Genomic DNA, 22,197 nt, shown 5'->3' with positions numbered 1-22,197 from the left:
TTGGGCTGGCGACAGCGCCCTAGACTTTTACCAAGGTGATGATTGTCATGGCGACTTACATGCAAAAGTCTCCAGGATCGTCCTTGAGGTGCTGGAGGACCTGGGCTGGATTGTTAACTTCAAGAAGGGCCATCTGATGATCACGTAGTTACTGAGATATCTGGGAATTCTTTTCAACTCGGCTACGGGCCGCGCCTATCTGCCAGATGCCTGCTAATGGAACCTATGTGTCCAGATTTCTCACCTTCATCAGCGGCCAGCTCTGTCGGCATGGGATTATCTTCAGTATCTGGGATACCTGGTTGCCACAAGATGTGGTTTCTTGAGTGAGGGCGCACAGGTGCCCTCTTCTGCATACTTTGCTCTCTCACTGGGCTCTGCACAGGGATGCCTTGCAGGCCTGTCTTCCTTTGACTCTGGAAGCACAAGCATGCGTGGATTGGTGCCTTCTTCTGCAATCACTCAGCAGGAGCATTCCACTACTTCTGGATCGTGGTAATGTCAGATGCCAACCTTTGGGGCTGGGGAGCCCTTTACAATTGTTTTCTTGTTCAGGGGAGTTAGACGCCCTCTCGGTGAAAATTGTCACTCAACCAGTTGGAGCTCAGAGCTGTTCAGCTAGCTCTGATGAGATTGCAGAAGACTCTGGAGGACCAAGCAATCAGCGTATTCTCCAATTGCCAAGGAGGGATCAAGAGCACTCCTCTGGCTCAGGAAGCCCGCCTTCTTGTTCTTTAGGCAGAACATCGCCTCCTAACGCTGATGGCAACGTATGTGGTAGGAATAGATAATGTTCAAGCAGACTTCATCAGAAGACAGCTTCTGGATCTGGTCGAATGGGCCCTGTCTGCAGTGGCATGCTGAGCACTTGTGATGTGCTGGGGGTCAGGCCCGCTTCCCCCTCCTGGTCTCGGCAAGAATCAAGACAGCGGATCACTAATTCAGTTGCAGATCCAAGCCCAGAAGAGAGGACCTCAATACTATGGAACAACTGTGGACTCGGGAGATTCTCCTGTATGTCTTTCCTCCTTGGCTGTTGTTTGACTGAATCAATCAACGGATCACGACCTATCCGGGCCGTGTTGTTTTAATGTCTCCAATTTGTTCTTGTGGACCGTGGTATGCAGATCTGCACAGGAGTTGCAGCCTTCAGCTGAGTGACCATCTAGATCTCATCCCGCTGAGTTCAATGTCCTTGGAGATTCCAGGTCCCTTTGCTCTTATAACATGGCTCTTGAGCGTGCAGCCTCAGAGCACAGGTTGTAGATGCTCTTCTCAAGTCTTAGAAGTTGTCCATGTTTTTGGCTTCTGCTAAGGTGTGGAAGGCCTTCCATGGTTGGTTCGTCCAGGACCAGGTGCTGCTCTGACCTCGCTGATTCTCACCTGTCTTCAGGCTGATCTGGATAAATGCTTCTCTGTGGCTTATCTTTGGGTCCAGGTGACCAGGTTCTCTCTCTTTTTTTTTTTTTTTTTTTTCTCTCTCTTGTTTTGGGAGCGTCAGTCCTTGTGGACATCTCATTTTGATGATGTTAATTTTCTGAAGGGGGCTCTTCGTGTCAGACCACCGGTTAAGCAGCCTTTCCCTTTCTGGAACCTTAACCTGGTGCTGTCTAGCCTTACCAAGGCTCCTTTTGAGCCCCTTCGAGGATCTTCCCTCTTGGACTTGACGCTCAAGACCGTTTTCTGGTTGCCATTCCTTCAGTGCGACGTGTGATGGAACTATAGGCTTTGTCTTACTAAGCCCATTTCCTCTGTATTTCGGAGGCTGTTGTTTCTCTTTGGACGGTTCTTCCTTCCTGCTGAACGTGGTTTTTGTTTTCCATGTTATTAAGGAAGTATATTTGCCTGTCTTTCAGTCTACAGGTTCCAGGACACAGGATCGCCTGTTAAAGAAATAATGTGCGCAAAGTTCTTCTATGTTTATCAGGAGGTCACCAACGAGTTTTATCTCTCTGACTATTCGTTTGTGCTGACTCATTCAGTTGAGTGGGACACTCTCGCTTCCAAGGCCATGATTTCCAGATGGGTCCGTAGGACCATTTCGTCAGCCTACATTCTTTCAGGGGAAACAGTCTCCTGTTTTTGTCGAGGCTTATTCTACCGGGAGTGTGGCTTCTTCGTGGGCTGAAGCTAGATCTGCCTCTCCTGAGGAGATACTCCACTTGTGGGTCCTCGGTATTACGGGTAGGCGCTGCAAGCCCACCTTAGCTTTTAAGGGAACTGCTTTTGTACATCCCTGTCTAAAATGTCTCGCATATTGCACTGGAAAAAGAGAGTATGTACTTAACCCTGGTAAACTCTTTTCCAGTAAATAGGCGAGATATTCTAGACTCCTGCCCAGTCCTTCCTGTGCCTGCCAACTGTTTCAATCTGTTTTATGCTTCTCCAAGTTAAATCTTGGATGCCTGTCAGCCCTTGTGGGCTGGGAAGAATTTGTTTATATAGTTCAATTTATTGGGGAGTAATTTCTGAGCTCCTTTGAAGCCAGTGTTGGCGGTTAATGGTTCTGTTTAAGTTACTTTTGAGCAGAACAATTTGTTTAAGCCTGTTGCTACAGGTACCTCTACTTCATGTGTATTGGGTGGTTCTACATGCTGGGTACTAACTGAAGGAGAAGCTAAGAGAGTCCAGTGAAGTACAACAGAGGCAGAGTGAAAAATCCAGAGTGGATTCCTTCTGCAGCAGCAAGCGACTATAGGGAAATAACCCCACAGTCTAGAATGTCTCACCTATCTACTGGAAAAGAGCTTACCAGGGTAAGCACATAATCTCTCTTTATTCGCTGAGCGATTATATCTGGTGATGGAGAGTGTGATAATCAGCGCAGCTATATTACTATATGCTATCTGATTAGCACAGGATTGGCATGTGAGCCCTTATTGCCTACAAAATAGGTGACAGTAAGGACTCGTGCCCTAATGGCAACATTAGTGCATGACCATTAAATCATGTACCTAGTACTCGCGGATAATGACATGCCATAGACGCCGACCTTGCCAAGATTTCTAAGATCTGGCGTCTGAGCTTCAGTTTTGTGGCTCTGGCAGAAAAGCTCTGCCCTCTACTGTGTTGAACCGAACCTCCAAATCTCTGGACTTTGAATTGGCTTCAATGGCTCTTTTTGAAATTTATAATCCACCTCAGATCCTGCAGGAGCGGGACTACCTGAGAGAACGCTCTGTGTGACATTCTCTCTTGGACAGCACTCTGATCAGTCAGTCATCAAGTACAGATGAACTTGGATGCCTGCTTTGTTAGATGCACTGTTGCCACCACAGTTACCGTGGTAAAGGTGTGAGGTGTTATTAAAACAAACAGCAGCGCCAGGAACTGAAAATGACTCTCTAACACATGGAACTGGATAAACCTCCTGTGATCTGGGAAGATGAAGATATGTGAGTAAGCCTCTGTCAAGTCTAGAGAGGCTAGAAATTTGCCCAGAGCTACCGAGGCAATGACTGATGTCACCGTTTCCATCCGGAACCTGGGAATCTTCAATGCTGTATTGACTGCCTTGGGATCCAGAATCTTTCTGGGGCACGCTGAAGTATATAGAGTATCTTCCTAAGCCTGAGTCTACATTTGGTACTGGCTTAATGGCTTCAATTTGTAACACAGTATATAACAATGAAAGGAACACACAATCTATTTCAAATAACTAACAAAGGAGCTCAGAACCATTGAAGGTATAGAAATCACAAACGGGGACAAGCCTTCAATCGTGTTTACCTCTTTTTTAAAAAATGGTCTTCTTATTTTTTATTAGGGTGAAGTTACTTTTCCTGCTCTGTATCTCTGAGGAAGCCGTTTGGGCGAAACGCGTCAGAACCCACCGCAGGGAAGCAACTTTGAACACTGCACGTATTCAAGTTTTTTGAAATATAAGTATATTTATTCAATTATTCATTCACATGAAGTTTTTACAACACTTTTCAATGGACATTTGAACTTGTTTAATACATTGTTTCAACACTACAAGAAACAAACTTCTAACTAACTCTAAAAAGGAGCAATGATAGACATTGAAACACGATTGAGGGCTTGTCCCCGTTTGTGATTTCTATAACTTCAATGGTTCTGAGCTCCTTTGGTAGTTATTTGAAATAGACTGTGTGTTTCTTTCATTGTTACATACTGAGTGATTTACCTTCAGGGACACCCATTTGATTCAGTATTACCCAGTAGTGTGTTAGGGGTTCAATTTGTAACAGCCATTGTACATGCTGACCTTTGTCTGCTTTCTCCGGTCTTCATGCTGGAGAATCCAGAAAAATGTCACTGAGGGATCGACAGAATTTGAGTTTGTATCCTTCTCAAATAATGTTCAGGACCCATTGGTCTGAAGAAATCTGCGGCCAAGTCTCGCAGAGCTTCGAATGTCTCCCTCCTATGTGGGGGATTCTGGAGGTCGACCTGGTATCATTGGGACTTCTAGGTATTTGTTGTTGAGCGAGAGCCACCTGCAGGGGCTCTTTTGGAGCTTCCAAACCTCTGTCTAGAATAGAGAGTTGCACGGGGACAGAAATTCCACCCGTCCCCGCCAGGATCCTCTCCGTCCCCACCTGTCCCCGCAAGGAATTACCTCCATCTCCGCCCATCCTCATAAAAAGCAGCAATTACTTCTGACAGGATCATCAATTCCACAGTTTCTTTTCTATTTGCGCTGCTGTTTTCCTTGTGGAATCTCTTTGGTGGAACCTTTTTTTGTTTTCTGTTCAGGTAATTAACTTATAAACCCCCTCTTTTACTAAGGCTGACATGTCCATTATATTATATGGACGAATCCTTCTTCCAAAGCCTTCCATCCCCGTGGGAGTCCCGTTGGCTAGAGGGGGGTCCCCGTGGGAGTCCTGTGGGCCAGAGGGGGGTCCCCGTGAGAGTCCCGTGGGTTAGGGGGAATTCCCGCGATCCCCGTGCAGACCTCTAGTCTAGAACTCCGCAAGGATCATTGTGATGAGGAACCTGCAGACCCCTAACGTGTTTTTCTGTAGCCACGAACCATGGCAGGAACTCATGGGGCCTCACGGTTTATTGTCTGGCAAGGACTTAGTATGATGATCTATCATGCTGGTCATCGTTGGCCAGTCCTTTTCCAAAGAGCATCTGATCCTTGAAGGGAGCTTGCTCGAGGTGGCTTTAGATGCTGAATCTCCCACCCACTGCCTGATCCAGAGCATTCTATGGGTGAAGATTGTATAAGCTGACTGTTTATTACGTGTTTTTATAATTTGCACAGCTGATTTTAACAGTAATTGTTTGTTGGGAAGGTTCCTCCATACCCCCTTATTTTTCAAGGATTGGGTCTAGTATGGTTGCTTGGCTTTGGAACTGAACTGTAGGGGGCTCTAACTCACTTGCTAAGGTAGGAGGAGCACATGCTTAGAGAAGTGTTTGGATTTCTGCAACTCCCTGATTGTGGGGAGGGATTGAACACCTATTACAGGGACTAACAGAAAGAAGATTATCAAAAGTAAAAACCTAATCTTCCATTAGGTATGCCTAAGTTGATATAGAACACTAATGCAAACCTACTTTAGTGCACAAAATGTTTAGATGCAGTCACTTATGCCAGATCAATGGCTGGTGTAAATGGGAGTGCCTAATTGCACCAATCAACACATGCAACTGATAGTATTCTATGAGTTGCATTTGTTATATACCAGGGGTCTCAAAGTCCCTCCTTGAGGGCCGCAATCCAGTTGGGCTTTCACGATTTCCCTAGTGAATATGCATGAGATCTATGTGCATGTACTGCTTTCAATGCATATTCATTGGAGAAATCATGAAAACCCGACTGAATTGCGGCCCTCAAGGAGGGACTTTGAGATCCCTGTTATATACATACATATATGTATATAACAAATACAATTCATAGAATATATGGCAACTTGTATGCCCTTCTATAGCACTTATGGGCTACCTCAGGGGTCTCAAAGTCCCTCCTTGAGGGACGCAATCCAGTCGGGTTTTCAGGATTTCCCCAATGAATATGCATGATATCTATGTGTATGCACTGCTTTCAATGCATATTCATTGGGGAAATCCTGAAAACCCGACTGGATTGCGGCCCTCAAGGAGGGACTTTGAGATCCATGGGCTACCTTATAGCATGGTACCTAGTTCATATATGCATGTCAGTGTCCATTATTAGCACTGGTGACATGTGCAAGTGTTGCATAATTCTAGATACTCATTGATAGAATTGTCTCTAATGTTGGTAACTCCAGATATTTATCCAGTTCCCTATCTTAGGAATTTCACAGAATCATACTCTGTTGATAAGCATACTAGAACACAAATGGGATTGGTGAGTGTTTTTTGAGTCACTTTATTCTTGGATATTCAGTGCCAGACCATGTTTAGGCACTGGCATTGAATACTAGAACTGAATTTTATGCAGTCCAATATGGTCACTTAACTTAGGTAGTTAAGTGCTGAATATCATCCTTAAACCGTATAAGTACAGACTCCGCCCCAGACCTTCCACAAAATAGCTGGCTTTCATTTTAGCGATTAGTGCTGACATTCAGGGCTCCTTTTACAAAGGTGCGCTAGCGGATTTAACGCGCGCTAGCTGCTACCACCTCCTTTTAAGCAGGCAGTAATTTTTCGGCTAGTGCGCGCTACAGCATGCACTAATCTGGTGCGTGCGCTAAAAATGCTAGCGCACCTTTGTAAAAGGAGCCCTCAGTGGCACTAACCGGTTAACTGCTGCTGAATGTTAGTGGCCTGTTAAATCACTTTGAATATCGACCTCCATAGACGAATTCTGTTAACCTTTTTCAGTAGATAGAAAAAATTTTCAAAATGACAAACCTTTTACAGATTGCATTAAATTTGTTTTGGCAATAAAAGGAGAGCCATATAAACAAATATTCACGGTGAAAAACAATGAATGAAATGAAATTCATGTTTTTACCTAGCACCGCGAATGTCATCAACTAATATTAGAAGTGTGTGAAGGTATTCCATATAAGTGCAAAATTATGCTATGCTTTTTTCTTCTTCAGCACTACACACAGAAATTGAAAATTTTTGGGGTCCAAAGATGTTCATCTTAATTTCAACAGTAATGACTTGGTCACAAAGCAAACTTCCTGACCCAGTAAGTTATGGAAATAAGCTTAATTTTAATAGTATGCACAAAGATGCAATACTACTCTTTTTTGGGAGGGTTAAATTTGCTTGCTTTAATTTTTCAAAATTTGGTTTAGATGGCCTACATACAATGTATTTATGAGAAGTGTGTCCAGCAGTTTAGAAGAAGATAAATGTAACATTTATTTATCTCAAAAAATTGCACCCTCCAAAATACCGGACAAAAGAATCACCTTTCCTTACAAAAAGGGAGAAAAGACCTCAGTGTCTAATAGGGGCTCTTTAAGCTTCCCATATAGACAGGCTAGTTTTAAACAGAATTTAATCCTAGCAGACACATCCTTGGTCAGAAAACTCCCAATTAGTGCGTGAACCTGTATTCTAATTTTCTTATAGTTTTATGTATTTTCTTATAGTTTTATATATTTTTTTACTTTTCTTCAAACAATAATTGTCAAAAATAGAAGTCACTTATCTGAGTACTTTGATATTCAGGTGTAGTCCTGGAGGAAAGCAAGCAGGAAAAACTGCTCTATGGAAAAAAGCTATCAGTCAAAACATTCTTCCAAAATATCCAACAGGGGCCCCTGTTTCGCAACAAAATGCTTCGTCAGGGATTTGAGCGATCACACACCCGCTTCCACTCCTGTCAAGGATGTGTCTGCTAGGATTAAATTCTGTTTAAAACTAGCCTGTCTATATGGGAAGCTTAAAGAGCCCCTATTAGACACTGAGGTCTTTTCTCCCTTTTTGTAAGGAAAGGTGATTCTTTTGTCCGGTATTTTGGAGGGTGCAATTTTTTGTGATTTATTTTGGGCATCCTTTTCTTGATTTTTTGGATATTTTTGTTACATTTATTTATCTATCATATTTATATACCATTTATAGCCTAAGGGCTCTTTTTATCAAGCCGCGCTAACCCCCGCGGCCGGCTAAACAAACTAATGCCTGCTCAATGCAGGCGTTAGAGGCTAGCGCGGCAGGCGGTTTAACGCGCAGTATTACGTGCGTTAAACCCCTAAGTGGTTTACGTTCAGGTACTCAGGCATATTTCCCTGTCCCAGTGGACTCGCACTCTACCTAATGTATATGGGGCAATGGAGGATTACCTCAAGACAATGTAAATAAGCTGTGCATTGAAACTGTGCCCTGAGATTCTATTAGTGTAAATGTTTTTTTATTATCCATAAACACAAAGTATATTTAAAAACCAGAACAATGAAGAAATAACATTGTCATCTTATCCTCAAAGAGATTGTTTCAGCAGTAATAAAATATCAAAAGTTTATCTCAAGGAAAATTGAACAAATAGAAAACTTTAATAGACGGTTAAATTTGAGAGTATTAAATTGTCCCTAAATTTTGGGTATGTCTCCTGTGAAAGTATTTAAAAAGTTTCTTCTGGAAAATTTTAAATTTCCTCTTGATAATATTCCACCTATTAATAAGGCTTATTACTTGTTGGTTTATAAGGACAAAAAGACTGAAACGGGAACAACCTACGAATTATTCTGGGCCTATTACAAATATGCAACAACAAGAGAAAGGTCTACATGATAGAACTGCAATTTTTGAAGACTCTTTCTGGTATAATGGACCGTGCGATTCTCATTGTTGGTTTTGTTTTTGAACAAGATTTAAGTTCTATTATGAAGATACACTTTAAAAATAGTGGAACTCTTTTCTGTGGTCAGTGAATCTGAGGGAGACTGTGGCACAGTGGTTAAAGCTACAGCCTCAGCACCCTGAGGTTGTGGGTTCAAACCCACGCTGCTCCTTGTGACCCTGGGCAAGTCACTTAATCCCTCCATTGCCCCAGGTACATTAGATAGATTGTGAGCCCACCAGGTCAGATAGGGAAAAATGCTCAATTACCTGAATAAATTCATGTAAACCGTTCTGAGCTCCCTTGGAAGAACGGTATAGAAAATTGAATGAATAAATAAATATCTAGATGTGACTAAATCAACTCAGGAAAGAAGGAAAGAATTTTTAATTATGAGATACGAAACAAGGAAAATGAGAGCCACTTTTTTGCCGGCATATCCATGCAAATGTGTGGTAAAGTATTTTGGTTTGAGATGTTTGGTTATTTTTCCTGCCAGAACATCTTAGGTCCTTTTTAGATCTTAAGAAGCTATTGGTGGTACTTATGGGAATTAAGCCGGGATATTTCAGTTTAAGCTTTTTATATTTCTAATGATTTTTTGTAGAATATCTCCTTTGTTTTTCTTTTTATCCTCCCTGCCTTTAATAGTGGTCTGAGAAGAGCTAGCATGTCATTTTTTTCTTTTGCTTCTTATTTCTTCTAAAGTATAATTTATGTGAAATCAAGCACTGTGGGCTCCTTTTACAAAGGCGCGCTAGGGCCTTAACGCGCGGAATAGCACGCGCTAAATTGCCGCATGCGCTAGCCGCTACCGCCTCCTTTTGAACAGGCGGTAGATTTTTGGCTAGTGCGCGCTAATCCGGTGCGTGCGTTAAAAACACTAGCACACCTTTGTAAAAGAAGCCCTGTGTTTCTTGAACAAGTGATGTAACTTGTAATTATATATTAAATCAATAAAACATTAAAATTTTAAAAAAAATTAAAGGGCCCCTGAGTGACTATTTAATATTTAAACCCCACTAAAAGTAAATGTTAAAAGTGAAATTATCTACTGTGTTTTTTTTTTTTTTTACTAAGAAAATATTTTTCAGTGTAGGGATATCTCATTATACTGCTATTATGTTTTCTTTACTGGATGAAGACTTTCAAAATACTAAATGAAAAAATGGATTTTTATGTACTTGGTACCTCCTAATGCCACTTGTTAACAAGATAAGGAAACTGACATTTTTAATGTTTTCTCTATCATTCTCACCAGATCAGCCTTGAATCTGTGGGTTATGGCCACTGACCAACAGATGGAGACGGAACAAAGATTATGATCTCTGTTCTATAAAGGCACCCTGCAAATGGAATTCCATTATATTTCTGTTTTCATACCCTGCAGCTTCTGGTTTGGTCTAGTGATGACACACTCTTGGCACAGTCTGAGAACTGTTAGCCAGTTGAGCAAAGTGTTTGCTGAAATTGAGGCATTTCATTCTTCATTTGGGGTGATACTCAGAATCTAAGTCCTCCCCTTCCAACTGCTTCATAAACTTTCTGCTGCCTTCCTCACTCTTTCTCACTTCCTTTTATGGAAAAAAACCACATTTCTAGAGAGGTTTTAAAATATGTCTGCCAATTTTTTTTTTTTTTTATTGAACATCTTTAATTTCAAATCAATAGTGATATATTAATCAAAAGTACTACATAATATACATTGTAAAACATTAATGTATGCAGTACTGTACTTGGCACAAACATTGAATCAACACTATTTAGCTTGCAGCTATTTCCAATGAAGCATCAAAACCATGTCCTTGTCAAATGATACCTCCACTTTTTTCATGTAAAAAGATTTCCCCTTCTCATTTTTCCCCCACCCATATTTAGCACAATTAAGCATCTTGCATCTCAAGCACCTTCCTTCCTTCTGTACACCACCCCTTCCAATTGTTGGGCCACATAACATTTATTAAACCTCAAGGCTTATTTTGGATTATTAAGATTCAATGGAGGTTTTTTTTTTTCAATTGTCTTGATCTTATGTTGGTATTGTGTGTGTTTGTGTTAAATTGCTAATAAAACTAAAGTCACCCATAAGTCCCCATACCTTTTCCCATTTCATCACAGAGTTTCTTTGTTTGGATGTCAGTTTTTCCATGTGGTAGACATAACTCAGTTTGGCCATCTACTTATACAAGGATGGGACGTCCACTTTCATCTGATGGCCAAAAGTTAATTTTGCCACATTTAGAAATTCCTCAATTTTGTTTGGGCTTGCTTGAAACCCAGGATTTCCTGGTTAAACAGAAAAACTCTAGGGTTCCAAGGAATCAGTAATCCAGTTAGCCATTTAATTTGATATTATATACTCTTCCAAAATTCTGTGGCTTTAGGACACTCCCACCAAATATGTCCTGGTTTTCCTTTAGCTCCGCATTGCCTCCAACAAGCTTACAAGGCCTGCTGATACCGATGACAAGTCCAATCTGGAGTTAAATACCAGCGATACTGTCAGCTCCATGATTCCCACAGCAACACAAACAACCCAGGGTCCTTATTGGGCAGACTAGACTAGATGGGCCATTTGGCCTTTATCTGCCATCATATTTCTATTTCCCATCTGAAGAGCTAAGAGAGGAAAAACTTCACACAAACACATAAGGATTATTGTAAAGTTTCAAGGATCTGGTCAGTTTAAAGGCAACTGAAATTTCATGCCTGCCTCAAAGATTCTCTTCAAGCCTTGTGCCTTTTTATTAGAATTCAGATCAAAATTGCACAAGCAGTTATCAATCAACATATCATCTGACACAATATGTCACCTACTACAGTACATCATTAATTCTCATTGCCATCTATCAGGCCATTTTCATTTTAACAAAAACCCATTAACATACAGGACAAAGCCAAAACATAGGCACTAGAACTTAGATGTGATCAGATGTGATGATGTAGTGTAAAAGCCATCACTAGTACATTACATGATAAAACATATTTGATCTGCATATAGTACTCTGCATCAACTATAAAGGCAGTATCCTTCTGTATCTAAAAGTTTCTAAAGGCCTGTGATTCTATGGTTAAACCATTTTTATTAAGGGCTCCTTTTACAAAGGTGCACTAGCGTTTTTAGCGCACGCACCAGATTAGCGTGCGCTAACCAAAAAATTACCGCCTGCTTAAAAGCGCTAAAACCACTAGTAAAAGGAGCCCTAAGTTTTTTAAAGAAATTCCATACAACTCAAAACAGAAGAACAGCAGCAGGATAATAAAGACAACTACTACCCTTTCACCCCTCCCCCTTATCCGTTTGAGATAAAGGGATGTTATTAAGAACATACAATAGAGTCATACAGAGCCTGGGCAATAAAAGTAAATAGGCAACAATGTTCAGTTTTGTTTGCAATAAGAATTAAGTTGAGCTACACCCTCACCTCTCCCCTATGAACCCGAACTGCAAGAAACCCCAAATAAATCCCAACAACCAACTGCAGGTTCCTTGGAAGATTAAAAACCTACAAGACCTCACCTAGCCCAGCAAATCAGGGAAGCCCAGAAGTGAGTCCCAGTAGACAGAAACAAAACACGTACCATACCAACCAACCAACCTCTGAGGTACATAGACGACATTCCACCCTCCCACATTACCAATGAACCCAAACCAAGAAAACCTACCCTGGCCTTAACAATAAAATATAGGAATCCCATAGACAAATTGAACCATCAAATACCTTCCCAATTCTTAACCTCCCCCCTCCCACCCAATCCCCCAACCCCCCTCCCAGAAGCTTCCTAAAATGTACTCCAACATCCTGATTTCTAAGAGTTCAAGACAAAGCTGCGTGTCCTGGATGATAGCTGCTGAATATAGGGTTCCCAGGTCATCCAGTACCTAAGCTGCTGTTTATAGGTGGGGGAGGTCGCCTCCAAAAGTATAAGAGCATGAAACACTGCCCTCCAGTGCCAGAATGAAGGTGGAGTCTCTTCCAGCCAGTGTTGCAAGATACACTTCTGACCCACTATAAAGGCCTTGCGAAGCAACCCTCAGTTCTCCTTCTGAAAGACCCCCCTCCCATTGGAGAAACAACACCATCTGAGGAGAAAGGGGCACTATCCGCTGAATCCCTCTCTGGCTTGGGCAAAATGATCACCTGAGCTCTACATAGAGAATCTGGCATCACCTGTCCCTCTATAATAAGATTAAACTGCCATTAGAATTGGAAAAATATTATCCCCCATTAATTTATTTATTTATTTTTTTGTTATTATTTTTTTATTTTCAAGTTTTACATAAAGTGTACAAAATATTAAAATACAATTGATGAATACACAATATCACTTTTACATCTAATACATCATATTCTAAATATATTTTTATCCCCTCTCCCTCCCCCCACCCTTCTATTATTTTTCAATCATACATTACATATTGTATATTATATTATATCACATTATGTAAAAATTATTTTCACTACCCCCCCTCTATGTGTGTCACAAAGAAGATATTGAAAAGAAGAAAAATCCTACTATTTATTCATTGCAATATTTTGTCAATGGCCCCCATATTTTTATAAATTTAGTATATGTCCCTCTTTGTATTGCTATTGCTCTTTCCATTTTGAATATATGACATATTGTATTCCACCAAAATGTATAATTTAGGTTACTATAATTCTTCCAATTGTTGGTTATATGTTGAATGGCAACCCCTGTCATGACTAATAAAAGCTTGTTATTTTCTGGTGAAATTTGACTTTTTTTTCTCATCATCATTCCAAATAACACTGTATCATATGATATTGCTATATGATTTTCCATCAATTTATTAATTTGTGGCCAAATTGCATTCCAAAAACTTTTAATGTAGGGACAATGATACAGTAAGTGATCTAACGTCCCTGGTTCCAGATTACAGTGCCAGCATTTATTGGACTTAGAACTATCTAATTTTTGTAAACGTGTAGGGGTCCAAAAAGCTCTATGTAATAAAAAGAACCAAGTTTGTCTCATAGATGCTGACACTGTACATCTCATTCTCCAAGACCAAATTAGTGGCCATTGAGATGCATTAATTTGATGCTTAATCTCAATGCTCCAAATATCTCTTAGACCATTTTTTGGTTTTTTATTCAAATATCCAGATATTAATTTATACCACAATGCGGCTTGATGTCCTAGGAAGTCTGCTTGAAAACATAAGAACTTTAAACTATATTGATTATTCAATGTTTTCCATTCAGGGAACCCAACCTGAATGGCCTGCTTCAATTGCAACCATTTAAAACTTTGTGTTTTACTAAGACCAAATCTATGTTGCAATTGTGAAAATTCCAGCAGTTTACCTTCTGAAATAACATCATCTAGAGATCTAATGCCTGCAATAATCCAGTTCTTCCAAAGGATTTGAGCTCCGCCAATTTTGATCTTGGAGTTTATCCATAGAGATTGATTAGTTGATTTGTTTATTGGGACAGGTGTTAATTTACTAATAAACCTCAACGTTTTCAAAGTATCCATTAGTATTTTATTTTCTCTGTATCTTCTAGGTATGTTAATACTTGGAAGATGAACTAAATTTAGGGGAAACATAAGGCGCCATTCCAAATACAACCAATCTGGTGCATTATCTATAAGTTCTGGGAGGATCCAATACATACCCTGACGTAGAATATAGGCTTGATGGTACCTATAAAAATTTGGAAAATTTACCCCTCCCTCCTTAATTGATTTTTGCAAAGTTACTAAAGCTATTCTAGGTGTTTTACCAAGCCAAAGAAATTTCGTTAAAATGCTATTAAGCTTTTTATAAAAGGACCCCTGAAAATAAATAGGTATCATACTCATTTGGTAACAAACTACAGGCAACATCATCATTTTAATAGTTTGAACTCTCCCCCACCAAGAAATATGTAAAGGGTTCCATTGCTCACACAACTCTGTAACTTTTTTTAATATAATTTTTTCATTATCTTTTACGGTATCTTCAATTGTATTTTTAACTTGAATGCCAAGATATTTAAATCCTTCTTCTTTCCATATGAACGGAAAAGCGTCAAATAATCCTTTTACACAATGAACATTTAAAGGTATAATTTCAGATTTATTCCAATTAATTTTATAACCTGAGAATTTGCCAAACTTATCAATTAATTCCAATAAAGAAGATAAGGTAGACTCTGGATTTTTCAAATAAAGTAAAATATCATCAGCATAAGCCGAAATTTTATATTCCATATCTGAATATGGAATACCCTGTATCCCCCTTGCTTGTTGTATTGCTAACAATAAGGGTTCTAATACAACGTCAAATAACAAAGGAGATAAAGGACAACCCTGTCTAACTCCCCTCTGCGATTGAAAACCATCAGATATCATATTATTAATATTTAATCTTGCAATCGGGAAGCTATACAAAGTTTTTACCATTTGTATAAATCCAGAACCTATACCAAACCATTCTAAAGCCTGATACATAAATTTCCATTCTACCCTATCAAACGCTTTTTCTGCATCCAAGGAAACTGTAAAAGCCGGTTCATCCATTTTTTTTGATAAATTTAACATATGAAACAATAATCTAGAGTTATTAGAGGAATGTCTTTTAGCAACAAAACCCGTCTGATGCATGTCTATAATATGTGGGAGAGCTTTGGCTAATCTCAAAGCCAAAATTTTCGCCAAAAGTTTATTATCCACATTTATTAAAGATATAGGCCTGTAGTTTGAAACCAAAGTAGGATCTTTATTTGGCTTAGGCAAAACAATTATTATTGATTCAGCCATAGTACCTTTAATATCACCTTTTATAAGTTGTGTCTGATATAAATTTAGTAAATATGGGGATAGGACATTTTGAAATGTTTTATAAAATTCTACTGTATAACCATCACCACCTGGAGCGGATCCAACTCTAAGAGATCTCAATGCTGTTTCTAATTCTTTTAATGATATAGGTTCATCTAAACTCCGTTTTATATGATCAGGAATCTTAGGTCCATTAATAGAATCTAAAAAATTTTTACCATCTTTTTGTCTCTCCAAATAAGGTTCGGAAGAATACAGGTCCTTATAAAATTTTAGAAATTGTTTTAAAATTATATTTGTTTGATTTGTTATTATACCATTATCTTCTTTTATCCCATTTATATTAGTTCTTCTTTTTTTTGCTTTAAAATAATTTGCCAATAATTTTCCCGCCTTATTAGAATTTCCATAATACACTGCTTGCTTGGAAAACAAATCTCTTCTTATCATTTTTGAAGTTAATTCATTATATTTACCTTTTGCTTTCAAAAGAGCTTGCAAAACATCATGTTCCCATTTACTTACCAATTTAGCTTCTAATATTTTAATTTCTTTTTCTAATTCTATATATTGCATTTTAATCTGTTTCCTAACAAAAGCTGAATATGATATAATATTGCCCCTCATAGTTGCTTTAAATGCATCCCATACATTCTCAATAGATGTATCCTCCACTAAATTTATTTGAAAGAAATCATTAATTTGTGTTTTAAAATTTTCCAAAAATTTGTCATCCACAAGCAATGCATTATCAAATCTCCAAAGAGGTCTACCATTCTCCAATTGATCCAATTGTAATTCAATCCATACTCCCGCATGATCCGAAATAATAATAGGATCTATGGAAGCTTTAATCACCTGTTGCACTTTATTTGTTGAAACAAAAATATAATCTATTCTTGAAAATGATTTATGAACTTGTGAACAAAATGAAAATTCCTGATCATTAAAATGAAGAATACGCCATATATCCTTCAAATCACATGATTGAGCCAAATTATCTAAACCTAAAGATTTTATGCTTTTACCTGGTTTTTTTTATCCAATAATGGATCCATTACAGCATTAAAATCTCCAGCCACCACTAAATTAGAAGCAGCCAGTGGTAACAACATACTTTGTAACTTTTTAAAAAATTCTGATTGATTTGAATTAGGGGCATATATATTAAACAACGTCAGGGCATTATTTCCCATACTTATATCAATATGTATCCATCTTCCATGTGGATCTGAATTTATTACCTTAAAATTGGCCATACATTTTTTATTTATAAGAATTGCTACCCCTGCTTTTTTACCTGCTGCTGGAGCAAAAAAACATTCTTTTACCCACCCATTCTTTAGTTTTTTTGATTCCTTTATGTTCAAATGAGTCTCCTGCAAACAATAAACATCTGCGTTTTGCTTTTTTTAATTAATTTATAAAATTCAGCACGATAGCCATCCAGGCCTGATGCTTTACCCAATTTGCTGTTATGAATCGCAAATGCGACTTCCTCCTGTAAGATGGGCCTATTAAGCGCTTGGGAAGCCTGCTGTGATAACACTGGCAAATCAAGACTATCCAAATAGACCGCTGGATCCATCCCCATACTAGATCCATCCCCATACATGAGAATACAGAGCCTCAAAGAAGTGGCGGAATGCCAGTAAGATCTTACCATCATGTACCAACTTACCCGTTCTATCCCTAAGAGTCAACACGTGCCGTGGACCGCGCTCCCGATGAACCACACGAGCCAACAAACTACCCTGTTTACTACCATAGCGATACAGAAGGCCTCTGATTCTAAAGGCAAAGCTTAATTCTCTGTCTCTTTCTACACTTCTTAATAACTAATAACCTTTGTCCTTTTTAGCCTCAAGGTTTCTGCTCAGACAAATGGTGACGGAACCCACAAGGGAAAAAGCGATATTGGATATGGTCCTCACACATGGGGATAGTAGGTGCTCACCTGGGAAGTAGCAATCATCAAACGGTTTGGTTTGATATAACAACTAAAGTGGAGGGCAGCCACATAATACTAAAAGTCATAGATTTCAAACATACGGACTTTAATAAAATGTAAGAGTACCTGAAGAAAGAGCTGTTAGAAACATAGAAACATAGAAATTGACGGCAGAAAAGGGCCATAGCCCATCGAGTCTGCCCATACCAATGACCCACTCCCTGATTCTTACTCTCCTAGAGATCCCACCTGAATATCCCATTTTCTCTTGAAATCTAACACGCTGCTGGCCTCAACCACCCGCTGAGGCAGCTCGTTCCAATGATCGACCACCCTTTCGGTGAAGAAGTACTTCCTAGCATCACCCCGAAATTTCCCTCCCCTGATTTTCAGCGAGTGTCCTCTGGTTACCGAAGGACCTGTAAGACTGAAGATATCATCTTTCACCTCTATACGCCCAGTAATATACTTAAAGGTCTCAATCATGTCCCCTCTCTCTCTTCGCTCCTCCAGTGAGTACATCCGCAGTTTTTTTAACCTTTCTTCATACGTGAGATCCCTGAGCCCCAAGACCATCCTGGTAGCCATTCGCTGAACCGACTCAATTCTCAACACATCCTTTCGGTAGTGTGGTCTCCAGAATTGAACACAATACTCGAGATGAGGTCTCACCATGGATCTGTACAGTGGCATTATGACTTCAGGTCTTCTGCTGACAAAACCCCTACGGATACAGCCCATCATTTGTCTTGCCTTAGACGAAGCCTTCTCTACTTGATTGGCAGCCTTCATGTCGTCGCTAATGATCACTCCTAAATCACGTTCCACTGTGGTCCTGGACAAGGTTTCACCATTTAGTGTGTAAGTTCTGTGTGGATTTTTTTTGCCTAGGTGCATTACTTTACATTTTTTAGCATTGAAGCCTAGCTGCCAAGTTGATGACCACTGTTCAAGCTGTCTTAGGTCCTGCGTCATAAAGTCGGGCACACTGCTTTTGCCAACTATGTTGCATAGTTTGGCATCGTCGGCAAACAGTGATACTTTTTCTCTAAGTCCTAGGGTCAAATCTCCTATGAATAAATTGAATAGAATCGGCCCTAAGACGGAGCCCTGAGGTACTCCACTCATCACTGCTGACGTTTTGGAGGGGGTACCGTTTACCATCACCCTTTGAAGCCTACCATCTAGCCAATCCCTTACCCATGTAGTGAATGTATCCCCCAATCCCATCGATTTTAGTTTGTTCAACAGCCTGCGGTGTGGGACGCTATCAAAAGCTTTGCTGAAATCCAAATATATCACGTCAAGGGACTCTCCGGCATCCAGATGACTGGTCACCCAATCAAAGAAGTCAATCAGATTAGATTGGCAGGACCTTCCCCTGGTAAATCCGTGTTGATGTGGATCACGTAAATTTTCTTCGTCTAGAATTTTGTCAAGTTCCTGTTTGATCAGTGTTTCCATGAGTTTGCACACTATGGATGTAAGACTCACCGGTCTATAATTTCCTGTCTCTGTTCTGCAGCCCTTTTTGTGGAGTGGAATTACGTTAGCTGTTTTCCAGTCTAGGGGTACTTTTCCCGTGCGCATGGAAAGATTGAAAAGTACGGATAGTGGTTCAGCCAGAACTTCACTCAGCTCTCTGAGAACCCTGGGGTGTAGATTGTCTGGCCCCATGGCTTTGTCTACTTTGAGTCTTGAAAGTTCGTGGTAGACGCTACTAGGTGTAAACTCGTAATCACGAAACAGGTCATTTTGGCTGTCTCTTATTTGTAGTTGTGGACCATTTCCCGGTGCTTCACAGGTGAATACTGAGCAGAAGTATTCGTTTAGCAGTTCTGCCTTGGTAGTATCAGATTCTGCGTAGTTTCCATCTGATTGCCTAAGGCGTTCTATTCCATTTTTGTTTCTCTTCCTGTCGCTAATGTACCTAAAGAAGGATTTGTCCCCTTTTTTAATGTTCTGTGCTAGATCTTCCTCTGTTTGAAGTTTGGCTTCCCTGACTGCCTTTTTGACAGCCTTAGATCTGGCCAGATATTCTTCTTTTGCCTCCCTTTTCCCAAGATGTTTATAGGTGATAAATGATTCTTTTTTCATTTTAATGAGGTCCGAAATTTCCTTGTTGAACCATTGTGGTTTTTTGTTTTCTCCGGCGTTTGCTTACTGTTTTTACGTAGCGGCTAGATGCTTCGTTCAGGATGGATTTTAGATTTGACCACATAGTTTCCGGATTGTCAGTTTCTGCATGGTTTTGCAGCTCTTGATGGACAAAGTCTCTCATGTGTTCGAAATCTGCCTCCCTAAAGTTGAATACCCTCGTTGCTGTGTTAGATTTAGAGAAGCCTTTCCTGAGGTTGAGCCATACCATGTTGTGGTCACTGGAGGCCAGCGTGTCTCCCACTGATACTTCCGAGACACTGTCTCCATTTGTGAGTACCAGGTCCAGTATTGCTTTTTCTCTGGTGGGCTCTAATACCATTTGTTTTAGTTGTGCACCCTTAATGGAGGTTATTATTCTTTTGCTACCGCTCGTAGTTGCTGAGAGGGTGTTCCAGTCTGCATCTGGCATGTTGAAGTCGCCTAACAGTACTGTGTCACCACGCAAAGTGATGTTCTCTATGTCCTCAATCAATTCTTTGTCTTTGTCTTCCTGTTGTCTCGGAGGCCTGTATACCACACCGAGGTAAAGGCATTTTTCGTTCCCTCTGGCCAGGTTTACCCAAAGTGATTCCCCTGTGTATCTAACCTCTGTGATCCTGGTAGTTTTGATATTATCCTTAGTGTATAAGAACATAAGAACATAAGAACATAAGAAGTTGCCTCTGCTGAGTCAGACCAGAGGTCCATCGCGCCCAGCAGTCCGCACCCGCGGCGGCCCATCAGGCCCATGACCTGTACGGTGATCATCTGAACCCTTAAATCCCCTTGGTCTCTATCTAAACTCTCTCTATATCCCATCTCTACCTCTATCTGTATCCCTCAATACCCCTATCTTTCAGGAATTTATCTAATCCTTCTTTAAAACCCTGGAGTGTACTCTGTCCTATCACAGCCTCTGGCAGTGTGTTCCATGTGTCCACCACCCTCTGAGTGAAAAAGAACTTCCTAGCATTGGTTCTAAACCTGTCCCCTTTTAGCTTCTCCGAGTGCCCCCTTGTACTTGTGGGCCCCATTAGTCTGAAGAATCTATTTCTGTCTACCTTCTCGATACCTCTCATGATCTTGAAAGTCACTATCATGTCTCCTCTGAGTCTCCGCTTTTCCAGGGAGAAGAGCCCCAGCCTTTCTAACCTGTCTGCATATGAAAGGTTTTCCATGCCTTTTATCATTTTCGTCGCTCTTCTCTGGACCCTCTCAAGCATCGCCATGTCCTTCTTGAGGTACGGCGACCAATACTGGACACAGTACTCCAGGTGCGGGCGCACCATCGCTCGATACAGTGGCATGATGACTTCCTTTGTCCTGGTTGTGATACCCTTCTTAATAATACCCAACATTCTATTTGCTTTCTTTGAGGCCGCTGCACATTGTGCCGTTGATTTCATTGTTGTATCCACTAGCACACCCAAGTCCTTCTCAAGGTTGCTTTCCCCTAGCACTGATCCCCCCATTTTGTAACTGAACATCGGGTTCTTTTTTCCTATATGCATGACCTTGCATTTCTCTGTATTAAATCTCATTTGCCATTTGTTTGCCCACTCTTCCAGTTTGTTTAGGTCCCTTTGTAGGTCTTCGCATTCCTCCGCGGTCCTAACCCTGCTGCAGAGTTTGGTGTCATCTGCAAATTTTATGACCTCACACTTCGTCCCCGTTTCCCCCCCCCCCTCCTGATTTGCCCTCTCTGTCCCGACGAAGTAGATGGTAGCCTGGTATAACCATATCCCACCCATGTGAGTCTGTGAACCAGGTCTCGGATATCGCTACTATGTCAAGGTCAGCATTCCTTATTTCTGTTTCTAGTTCCAGGATTTTGTTGCCCAAGCTGTGTGCATTAACATACATTGCTCTCCAAATTTGTGATGATATGCCTATCCCCGTTAGTGTGGCTCTTGTTTTTTGTGTATACTATGGGTACTTACATTAGGCTCAGAAGTGTGGGTTTTACTTTCTTCCCCAGTATGGATCCTTACTGCTCTGGTATGTATGTGTGAACCCTCCCCCAACTTACCTAGTTTAAAGCCTTCCGAAGTAGATGTGCTAGTCGATGTCCAAAAACTTTCTTGCCTCTCTTTGTTAGGTGAAGTCCATCAGGTCCCTGTAGTCCTTGTAGCGCTGCTCCGTGGTCTAGGAATCCAAAGTTCTTTTCTAAACACCATTCGCGAAGCCACTCGTTGGTCCTATGGATGCGCTCTTCCCTGTCTCTGCCTTTGTCTCTTACCGGGAGAATTGATGAGAAGACCACCTGTGCTCCTGTCTGCTTTAGCTTCCTTCCCAGGGCCTCGAAGTCTTTAGGGATGCTGTCTGGTGTGCCTCTGGCAGTATCGTTGGTACCTACATGGATGAGAAACATAGGGAAATGGTCAGTAGGTTTCAGAAGTTTGTCTATACTGGTGGTGATGTCGCGGATCCTGGCTCCCGGGAGACAGCAGACCTCCCTCGACTGCAAATCTGGTCTGCAAATTGGTCCTTCGGTGCCTCTTAGCATGGAGTCTCCGATGACCACCACTCTACGCTCTTTCCGAGGGGGGGTGGATCGAGCTGCGAGAATTGCAGTCGGTGTTGTGTGTTCGGAATCCTCCTCTGCTTC

At 40.7% G+C, this 22,197-nt stretch overlaps 1 protein-coding gene across 3 annotated transcripts in view; it reads left to right on the top strand.

Annotated features, from left to right (window-relative positions):
• AK7 (adenylate kinase 7) overlaps positions 1–22,197 on the top strand; it is a 206,443-nt gene that overhangs the window by 46,004 nt on the left and 138,242 nt on the right. For all 3 annotated transcript variants that reach the window (XM_033952479.1, XM_033952480.1, XM_033952478.1), the window contains exon 4: positions 7,011–7,105. In XM_033952479.1, coding sequence (XP_033808370.1) covers positions 7,011–7,105 — 95 coding nt within the window. The remainder of the gene's footprint in view (positions 1–7,010; positions 7,106–22,197) is intronic.

This window comes from Geotrypetes seraphini, chromosome 7 (assembly GCF_902459505.1).
Source record: "Geotrypetes seraphini chromosome 7, aGeoSer1.1, whole genome shotgun sequence".
Classification (NCBI taxonomy): Eukaryota; Metazoa; Chordata; class Amphibia; order Gymnophiona; family Dermophiidae; genus Geotrypetes; species Geotrypetes seraphini.
Note: the sequence above shows the minus strand (reverse complement) of the source record. Positions and strands in the feature narration are given on the sequence as shown.